Raw genomic sequence first — 10,875 nt, 5'->3', positions numbered from 1 at the left:
TTACTCTGCTATATACAATGGAGAACAAATTAAATTTTTTTGCCTAACGTAATTGCTGCGAAGATATAGGGTAATTAAATGAGATAAATTTTTTAAAATATTTTACAGACGTGTAGATTACTTTTTTCTTTTTTCTTTTTTGAGATAATGATAAGCTTCAAATTTAAAGCATGAGGAATTTTTTTTTTTTTTTTTGGTGATAAAGATAATCTCTTTAATTTAAGAGATAGAAGAGTTTAGAAAAATATTTGGGGTTCACTTTTTTCAATTTATTTACTATTATGCCATTGAAAACTTTTTTTTTTTTTTTTTGAAAACATCATTTCACTTGTTTACAAAATCTTGTTTTGAATATGGAAAATATGAAACAATTTCTGAAAACTGTATTTAGAAAACATGAGTCAAACAATATATTAAATTTTGGGATCCACCATTTTCCGATTTCCAAAGCAAAAAATTATATTTAAACCCTCTTATTAGCCACTTTAAAAACAACTATCCATGGTTGTAGCATCCGAAACAACATTCCTCAGAGAAAACCCCAAATTTATCTTTTGTTGTGGGTGTCTGATGTTGTAGAAGCTACAAGAAAACAAACACATTACTTTCTAAATGGAAAAAGAAACTAAACATGTTAGCTTCTAAATGAAAACCTCAAATCCATGAGAGTCCCTTGAATCCATAAGGTGATAAGATTCTGGAATCGACCAGAGAGAAATAGACAAAGTCTGTACTTTATAAATCTAAAAACTTAATTGCCCTGAAAGTTACAATATGTTTAAATAGTAAAAGAAACCCTAGGGCAACTAGGTAACACCTAGAAACCCTAATTCGTGCTAATCACATAATTAGGTACCAAAATAGTGATTTTTGCCAAAAATAGCAAAATTGAAATAATTGCGGAAATTCAAAATACTGCCTCTAAGAAAAATCCCAAAATAGACGGGACCTTATTCTGGATTTTAAACTAAAAATTATTAAGGAAAAACAAATATTATTATAAATAACAAAAATGGTGTTTTCGGGGCCTTAATGAAAGAATTTGCCTAAATTTAGGCAACACTCGAGACAAGTCTCAAGTTTAGATCAAAATAACGTTTCCCTTTAACTTATTAAATTTCATGCAATTTCGACATCGTCGTTCTGATGGCCTCTATTGGCACCTTTTTGATCTTGCACTATGACTCGAGGCACCCTTATTGCTCCAAGAAGACCTGTGCTGTCTGTTCTACATCAATGTCTCACTACTAAAGAAAATCTCTTTATTTTTTGCACTCTCTAGTCTACATTTTAGTCTTCTCTTCTTTTTTAGAGAAAACTCAAACCTTCTTGTCTCTCTACTTGCACTACTTCCCAAGCAAAAATTCATTCCCCCACTCCCCCCCCCCCCCCTTCTTTAGTTTCACACCCAATTTATGATTCTTTCCCTCCTCCTATAAGAAGGGCTCCTAGATTAAAGCCATTAATTCCTTCGTATAATTGTCTATTTACAAGATTTAATTCTTATTTTTTTGTGAACAAAGGATACATTACTTCTTTAACAAAGAATAGACTTTCCTTCAACTCCAAAGAATAGCTTTTCTTTCACACCAAACAAAAAACCAAATTTATATTTCATTCTTTAACAAGAAACCCCAATTAGCTTTCCTAATTACAATTAAAATTTAGCATAAAATAAAAGGTTGCATATATCTTGATAATATTGCAAATCTTAGTGAGCCACTTGATCTGGTGTTAGCTTTGGAATATGTGCAAAAGGAAATACTCTATCGAAGGCTACCAGTGAGGCGCCAACTTGTGTGTTGATATTTACTCCTAGGAATAAGGGCTACATGCCTACATGGTCTTGATAAGAGCTATGCAAGTCAACACCAACACAGCTGAATCAACCACGGTTTCTCTCTTTATCCAATAGAATAAAAGAGCTTCCTTGATTTGTCAAACTTCTCTTAGCAACCATTAGCTCGCGGCAAAGGTTAAGGACTTCCACTTTCAGGAAAGAGGTTGAAAGGATTGTGCTTCATTTTTTTTTTTTTTTTCTCCAGAACTAAGCAGAGGATAGGGTCTGAAGAGTGAAGAAAAATGATAATATGAGCTGGTTCCTGGTAGCCATCCATCATCTTCCATGAGAGTCCCTCAAAGTTCTTGATTCAAGAAGAATTAAGAATTTCGTTACCCGGCCTAGAGATTCAAGAAGAATTCCCCGAGTTTATTCTAGAAAGATGGAAAATTACAATGTCTTTGTTCCACATAGTTCGTTTGTAGAATGTTTTAAAATGGACACTGTCAAGGAAACTAAACTCCTGGGAACTTTTGAGTGAGAAAAGACTGGCTATTGATGTTAAGCCTTTGCCAGTCTCTGTATCTCAAAAAATGTCTCACTCAACAGCTGATGATGGAGCTCCTAAAAAGGATTTGCTGATGACACCAGAGGCAAAGGACATCCAGAGTGAAGGTTCAATGGGTGAAGCGGAGACAATTCTGACAGACGCAACTGTGAGAGAAGTGGAACATCCAACAAACATTGTGGTGCATGTCAAAGAAAATGATGGGAAAAGCAGTAGCTATTGCAAAACTGAGATGCCAGGATTGGAGCTTGAGGCTCGGATAAGCAGGCTTGACTCTTGAGAGAGCAGTTGCTGAGCTAAAAGCAGCAAAAGCTAACAACTAGTTTGAGAACAAGCCTGCCAAATAGGAACTGTAGCAGCAAAAAGCAGAGTATATAAATTGCAAAGGCTTCTATTAAAATTTAAAAGTTATGTATTGAGTGCCTAAAAATTTTCTTCCTGAAGTACCTGACCAGGCAGTACAACAGTTATTATCTTTCTCTAACCATTAGTTTAGACAACCCCCGTCAGAATGCTTTGTTTCACCGAATTAGTCCTGGGACGGTTATATTAGAGATGAATGTGTCAATTGCCTAGTTTCTTGTGACTTGGCCTTGCCTGATATAAATAAGAATTGGCATAAGCTAGTGAAAATCCAAATATTTGAAAAGTGGCCTATTGTTCTGCTTTTTGCAAAGTTAACATCTTTTTGTAAGGTGGTCTGACAGTGTAGAGCTCATTAGCTCTGTCATGATATTCAAGTGGAAGCTTCAACTTTTTGTGCATGTTGCTGGTGGTTAATGTTTAATTACATTTTACAGTATTACTATACATTCTGTCTGCGCACACATGGTCAAAATTCCTGATATATCCATGTACCCGATTTCTGTATATTTAAACCAACATAACTTTTTTCACAACATATATAGCAGTTATTGAAATTGTCAACTATGATTGGTAGAAAACAAGTGGGTCTAACTTCAAAAAAAAGAAAAAAAGAAAAAAAAAAGTGGGTCTATGCTTGTATCCACCATTCACAGCCTTTTTCAATTGTGAAATTTGTTATGAAAAAATTGTCCATAACATTATATATTAAAGTGATAGTACTCTATTTATTAGACTACGCTTGTAGGAGTAACATTTAATACCACAAGAACTATACAACCAGGAGGACTTATTCACGATTATAACTACTAATCGCTAACCCGTACGATGCACGGAAAAATTACTAAAAATGAAATCTAATGAATGCAAGCAAAGTAGTTATGCAAAATACCATTTAAATTAAAAGACAAATATTAGTAAATGTCATTATCCTTAGCTATTTGTGTTGTATCTAGAGTTTCATATCTAAGTTACTACAATACTACTTGCAGCCACTAAAGCTCACAACATAAGTATATTATATAAGGCCAAAACTTATATTATCTTCAAGCTCCCCTTAGCCTTATAGAGTCCCTAACAAAATTTCTTTTGTATTGAATTTGATTTCAGAGGACTTATTCAAAATTATTTGAATTAAACCTCAAAAATTAGAAGAAAAAAAAAAACATTACAACATTGTAGCTAATTAATATACAAATAAACTACTAATTTAACATGATAAATTACTATTAGTAATTTAGAAAGAAAAAATTAACAAAATTAAAGTTGTTACCCACTTAACCTAAAACTTTTCATATTCTAAAGTTGTCAAACAACTATTGATATAAAATATTCTGTAATTACTTCAATACCGCAAGTTGTTCATGCTGTAAAAAATTTGAGAGAATAACATAGCAAGCATCTTAAACTCTTTCTTGCTTGGATCCTACAAAACAATATATATATATATAATATAGCGATGGAGACAGAAAATGCCTTTAAAGAGAACCAATTACGATAGTGTTGGAGGGAAAGTAAAAGATTAAAAAAAAAAAATGAAGAAGCAAGCGGTTTGGCTAGCATACCAACTAGTTAATTTATATCAAAAGGCATAAAAATCTTACAATCAAATAGAATTCGAAAGTAAATAAATACATGTGGTACAATCAGATAAATAAAAGGTTTGTCAAGATGATCAAGTTTGGCAATGAAGAAGACGCAACAACTACTGATGAGGTAATCTCTATCTTAAACTTGTGATAATGATGAAGATGCAATAACTACTAATTATGCAGATCTAGCTTAATCTTATTTTGATTCAACTACAACAAAAATGACGATAATTACCACAAAAAGATTATATAAAAAAACAGTCTTTTATGATATAGCCAAGAGTACAATCAAAGCTAATAGAAGGAATTTAAATTGATTTCAATGATGAAGGAGGGATTCACTTAAATGAGGAGACCAAAAAAAAAGGAGAAGTATCGTGTTCTGAGTATATTATTGAATTTTAAACTCTATAATTCAATTTGCTAAGGTATTTTAGTAGTTAGCAAATTGAATTTCTTTAGGCATGGATTACATTATTTAATTGAATTTTTGCAGGCACGATAGTACTAAAACTCTATTATTCAATTTTCTAACTACTAAAACTCTATCACATGGATACTACAAAAACTCTATCACACGGATTACACAATATAAACCAATAATGTTACTGTCTCAAACATAAAAAAAAAAAAAAAAAAAAATTAACATAGAAATAAACAATCATCTATCAATACAAATATCCAGCCTAAATACATATAAACTCATATATGATCCACAACACAAAAGAGGTAGTAACAAAATTAAAAAAGAAAAAAACACTATTAATCTAATCCTTACATTGAACTATTATGCAGGCAACTACAAGAATAAAGGTCAAGAGCAATTGGGATTTAGAGATACCTAAACTGAATCATCCAGCTTTTCAGTATTAATATAGTGTGAGGAGTGGAAGAGATGAAGGAATTAGAAAGCCAAAGTCTAGTGTTAGGAAGCTGAAGGGTTGCTGTTTGAGATTGTAACCATTGAACACAAAGAGTTGCTATTTAAAATTGTAACCTTGGAACACAAAGGGTTGCCATCTAAAATTGTAACCATGGAACATAAAGGGTTGTCATCTAGAATTGTAACCGTGGAAGACAGAGGGTTGGGAATTATTTTCTTTTTATTAATATTTTTAAAGGGCTGGTAGCTGATGTGGCTCAACCTGAGCGTAGCAACATTAAATGCTACGCTTCAGCTTTTAGTAATATATCTTAAGTACACAACACATACATGAGTCCAAAGCTACAAGAAAATCGTTTTGTTTTGCAGGGTAGTCTTCTGCCCTTTCTCTAGTCTAGAAAAATATACCATGCATCGGATGCATTATAAACCATATCCTCTTGTCTAGTCCAAAGACTCCAAATATGAGATTCATGCAGTGATCTATCAAGAACCAACCTGACATTAATATGCTGTTATATGAAACCCTAACCCATATATAGAGAGCTGTAACTTAGTCCATATGGTAATAATAGACCCCATATACAAGAAATAAGGTGTGCTAACTGCGAAATAATTAATCAAGATCCAATAATTTGGTTATCCTGCCCATCTCTCAACCTTTATTGTATTCCAACTAATTTGGTTTTCTTCAAACAGAAAATATTGATGTCCAAGTTAATTGAAGAATGTGGTCGAATAAAAAAATCTAGAGTTCGAACACTGTCTATGCCAAAAACTAATTGATGTCAATTATTAAGAGCGAACGTCATATGTTGAAATTATCTCTCAAAATATTGATGTATATGTTGCACAAATTAAGTAAAAAAAATCTTACATTCTTAAGTTTGAAAACATTATAAAAAGGAGAACAACTCACCAAATTGAAACTAAAGTTCACATAGGGAATACAAGAGAGCAACAATCAATTTGTTGTTGTTGTTGTTCTTCTTTTTTATTTTTTATTTTTTATTTTTTATTCTTTTTTTCTTCTGCCTTCAATTCTCATCATGATGTATCTCATTTTGTAACTTTGAACTTGTCTAGTCTACTCTACTATTGTTCTGTGTGGCCTTGGCCCCCTTTTCCTTTTATCATATGCCCTAATTACCAACAAACAAAAAATATATACTATTTGTTTTATCAATTTGTCTTTTTCTTTTTTGGTGGGGTTTTGGTATTTTAGAGTGTTTATATTAGTCCAAACCCAATGTAGCTTGCATTAAGGGTCTATTTGGGATCTGCTTATTTTGCTGAAACTGAAAATTTTTTTTCTTCTAAAAGTACTGTAAATAAAAGTAAAAGTTGACTGAAATAGTATAACGAAACCTATAAATAGTATCAAAAAGTGCAGTGAGACTCATAAATAGTAATAAAAATAAATTAAATAGTAAAATAAATTGGTAAAATTAATCACGTCAAACTGGCACTAAATATAGGATTTGATTGAAAATGGGTCAAGGGGTTATGGGCCTATGGTGATTTTTTTTTTTTGTTCGTTGGGGGGGGGGTGGGGGTGGGGCCGGGGTGTTGAGAAACATCCTATTGTGAGTTTGAACATCTTGGTCCATAATCTCTAACGCATGCGATGACTATTATCCAACTCACATGGGCTAACTTTCTACAAGAATTATAAAATAATATTACTGCATTAGTCACTATATCTGTATGTGACTGTCTGCCTGGTGATGTTTTCTTATGTACAATGATGCTTCAGGATATAAAATTCCGAGCAGCCAAAGAAGCACCCTTTATTCCATCTAAACTTTGCATTCTTAGCCCGTACGGCTATATTACAGGAATATCATTTTCACAGTGCCATTTCTTTTCTGACCGACCATGCAACAAGCCTATGAGAAAGTCAAGTACACAACGTTGCATTTGGATAATGCTAGCCTTTGATTTTAAATCTATAAATTTTAAAATTCTTTGTTAAATGTTTTGTACCTATGATAATTTGAAATTATAAAATTTAAAATGTATTGAAGTATGTTTTAAGGATTTCTAAAATTCTATGAGTCTAAAATTAATTAAAATCTACGGATTTCAAAGTCTAAAATCCTTTGTAGATTTGTTAAATCCAAATCCTTGACCATTTTTAAACTATTCAAACAAAGTATTTGAATTTTAATCACTTAAATCTAAATTCACATGCCCAAATTCTATTATCTAAACAAACCACAAAAGAATTTGAAAACAAACTTCAAACATATTAATGTGGTGGTTTGTAATTGATCTGCCATAAAGTGATAATAGTGGTAGTCTCAAAACTGATTTTTTTTTCCTTTGTTGTGGGCCAATTTTGGGCTAGTTTGGCTTAGTTCAAACTAATTTTTCCTTTGTTTTGGGTCAATTTTTAAAGTGTTGAGTTGATTTTTCTTTGTTTTGGGTTGATTAAAACTAGCCCAACAAGTTTTTAGGAGTGAAAAACCTCATTTTTTATATTTAAAGAATCAAGTGATCAACACCTAGTTCATATAATATATATTTAACATAATATATATATATATATATTTGCAATTTTCTTAACACAAAATTGCAAACCACATGTTTTTTCCACCTCCACCTACAATGTTGTGTGATTACTTCATTTTACAGGTGATTTGGTTAGTTTAAGTACGGTCTTATGGTTTGAGCAATTTCGTAATCGCTCCTAATTGCTATTAATTATATTTTGCCAGCTCAACTAGGTGTGAAAAATGCTGTGAAATTTATCTTGCCTGACATTATTCTAAGCCTATATACATAAAGCATTGAAAAACCCTGGCTTAAGAATTTTACCTTCTGTTCTTTCTTTCCCGGGAACCAAACAGAGAGTACACTTTATGAGAAAAGAAACTCCTACAAGAAAAATATGAAGTACCCACCAGGCCACCAGTCCTTTATCTCCCACAGAATCCCTTCTCTAATGAAATGAAGTGAAGGTAAAGCTCTTTCCTTTCTCATTTTCCCAGAATCTAGTAGATTTAATCTACACAAGTATAAATACCCACCAACTCTTAGCAACCATTAGCTCACGGCAAAGGTTAAGGACTTCCACTTTCAGGAAAGAGGTTGAAAGGATTGTGCTTTCATTTTCTATTCTTTTTTTTTTTTTTTTCTCAAGATCCAAGCAGAGGATAGGGTCTGAAGAGTGAAGAAAAATGATAATATGAGCTGGTGCCTGGTAGCCATCCATCATCTTCCATGAAAATCCCTCAAAGTTCTTGATCATCAAAGTGGCGGTAAAGCCCTTTTCTTTTTGTTATTTTCCAAAGAACCAAACATGGTTTTTAGTGATATAGAATATTACCAACTTTCTTAATTTATACTGTAGTTTCTTTACAATCACAATCATTAACTTTGAAGAGTGATGGTAAAGTTCTTTCCTTTGTGTAATTTTCCCATGGATCTAAGCAAGGACATGTATTGAGCAGAATAGAAAGTAGTTAATTTATAATATATAATATATATAGAATATAGAACCCACCAAAATTTTATCTTCCTTCGAGTTAGTCCTTACTGAAAGGAAACGTAGGAAAGACTTTGAAACCCCAAGAATGGTTGAACCAGAAGATGCCATCTTTGAGGAGAGAGAGGAGCTCATGTTGTCACCAACTGGTGGAAATCCAACCGTCAGAATAGCCCATTTTCTTAAACCCTCTGTGGTCTCCATTGATGAACTTCCTTCACCTTTCTTCTCTGCTGAACCCACCATTTCTGAGCTTGAGAATTTGCCTATGAAGGTTCAGTTCAAAGGTTGGCAAAATCCACATGTGAAGTGGAAAATGTGGGTCGGAAACTTGCATTCCAAGTACCAATCCATGTGGAAGAAAGCTGGAATGTATGAAGCAATAATGTGCTCCAAATATTCAATCTTTAGACAACAAGATTTGGTTCTTGGTCTTGCTGAAAAATGGTGTCCTAAGACCAACACATTCATCTTCCCTTGGGGAGAAGCCACTGTTACTTTGGAAGATATGATGGCTTTAGGGGGCTACTCTGTTTTGGGTGACTCTGTTTTAAGCCCTCTTGTTACCAAAGAAATGGAAGAAATTCATGAGATCTTGCTTGACGCACTCAAAAAAACTGCGACAAGCGGTAGCATCATAGCCAGTCAGCATTCATGGCTGGAACATTTCATGGGGAATGGGAGCAAATATGAGCATGAAGCATTCCTCTCATATTGGTTGTCTAAGTTTGTCTTCCCAATGCCTCATTATCGTATTGAAAAGCGAAATTTTCCACTTGCAATCCATTTGGCTAGAGGAACTCAAATTGCACTTGCCCCAGCAGTCCTGTCTAGTGTTTATACTGATTTGGGTTTGCTGAAAGAGAAATTATTTGCCTCAAAAAAATTGGATTATAAAGAAGTTCTTATTTCTGCGCCTTTTCAATTAGTCCAGCTTTGGGCTTGGGAGAGATTCACAACATTCCGGCCGACTCCTATATCCATCACACAAGGTGAGCCAAGGCCAGCTCGCTGGCACAAAGTGAAAGTATTGGGTATTGAGAATGTGAGGTTGGCTATAGACTCTGCTGGAGAAAATTTTCTGTGGCGCCCTTATGCGATAGCCTTGAATCATAATTGGTTGTTTCCTAAGTTCTATGGAGATAAAGAACAATGGGTGTCAGTTGATGCTGCGTTAGACAAAGGTTTGGAGTCTTATACTCGATGCTTAAGAGCATGTGAGCTTGTTGGAGTACAATCCATGCAACAGTACCTCCCACACCGAGTCGCAATGCAATTTGGAATTGATCAAGATCTTCCAGGTCATGTTGCTCGATACAGTATGAACCTGAGAATTGCTTGGAACCATTACAATAGGTCAATTGGAGATGCAAAATTATACATACCACCACGCCTTTTTGAGGCAGATGTTACTATGCGATACTTTGAGTGGTGGAGGCAATCAGTGTCTGATCAAAAGGATGCAATTAAGAATTTTGTTACCCGGCCTCAAAATTCAAGAATTCCCCAAGTTAATTCTGGAAAGATGGAAAATTACAATGTCTTTGTTCTACCTAGTTCTTCTGTGGAATGCCATAAAGTGGACATAAAAGATTCTGTCAAGAAAACTAACCTCTTGGGAACTTCGAGTGAGAACAAACTGGCTATTGATGTTAAGCCTTTGACAGTCTCTTTATCTCAAAGTATGTCACACTCAACGGCAAATGATGGAGCTCCTAAAAAGGACTCGATGATAATACCAGAGGCAAAGGTCACGCAGGATGAAGGTTCAAAGGGTGAAGCAGGGAAAAGTGTGGCAGATACAACTGTGAGAGAAGTGGGACGTTCAACCAACGTTGCAGTGCATGTCAAACATAATGATGGGGAAAACAGTAACCATTGCATAACTGAGATGCCAGCATTGGAGCTTGAGGCTCGAATAAGCAGGCTTGAGAGAGTAGCTGCTGAGCTAAAAGCAGCAAGAGCTAAATAGCAGCGAAAAGAAACCTTGAACCTTAGTATATAATTTGCAAAAGCTTCTATTAAAAACTAATGTATGTCGTGCCTAACAATTTTCTTCCTGAAGCAAAGTGATTAGGCCGTAGTATAATCTTTCTCCAACAATTACTTTAGAACAACTCATGTCTGAATGCTTTGTTTCACCGAATTAGTTCATGTTCTTGGGAGTGTTATATTAGATCTGAAAGTGTTGCAATTGCC

The 10,875-nt window shown here is 34.0% G+C and overlaps 1 protein-coding gene across 1 annotated transcript; it reads left to right on the top strand.

Moving 5' to 3' along the window:
- Positions 1 to 8,764: 8,764 nt before the first annotated feature.
- Positions 8,765 to 10,648, top strand: LOC111986430 (serine/threonine-protein phosphatase 7 long form homolog). Its single transcript, XM_024018058.1, has one exon. It carries the CDS (start codon positions 8,765 to 8,767, stop codon positions 10,646 to 10,648), a length of 1,884 nt encoding a protein of 627 aa, XP_023873826.1.
- The last annotated feature ends 227 nt before the right edge of the window (positions 10,649 to 10,875 follow it).

Source organism: Quercus suber, unplaced genomic scaffold (genome assembly GCF_002906115.3).
Source record: "Quercus suber isolate HL8 unplaced genomic scaffold, Cork oak 2.0 scaffold_16, whole genome shotgun sequence".
Classification (NCBI taxonomy): domain Eukaryota; kingdom Viridiplantae; phylum Streptophyta; class Magnoliopsida; order Fagales; family Fagaceae; genus Quercus; species Quercus suber.
The sequence above is the reverse complement of the archived record's forward strand: the minus strand, read 5'-3'. Positions and strand labels throughout refer to the sequence as shown.

Coding starts and splice junctions, on each gene's coding strand:
- LOC111986430 (XM_024018058.1), top strand. CDS start 8,765: ATGGTTGAACCAGAAGATGCCATCTTTGAGGAGAGAGAGGAGCTCATG.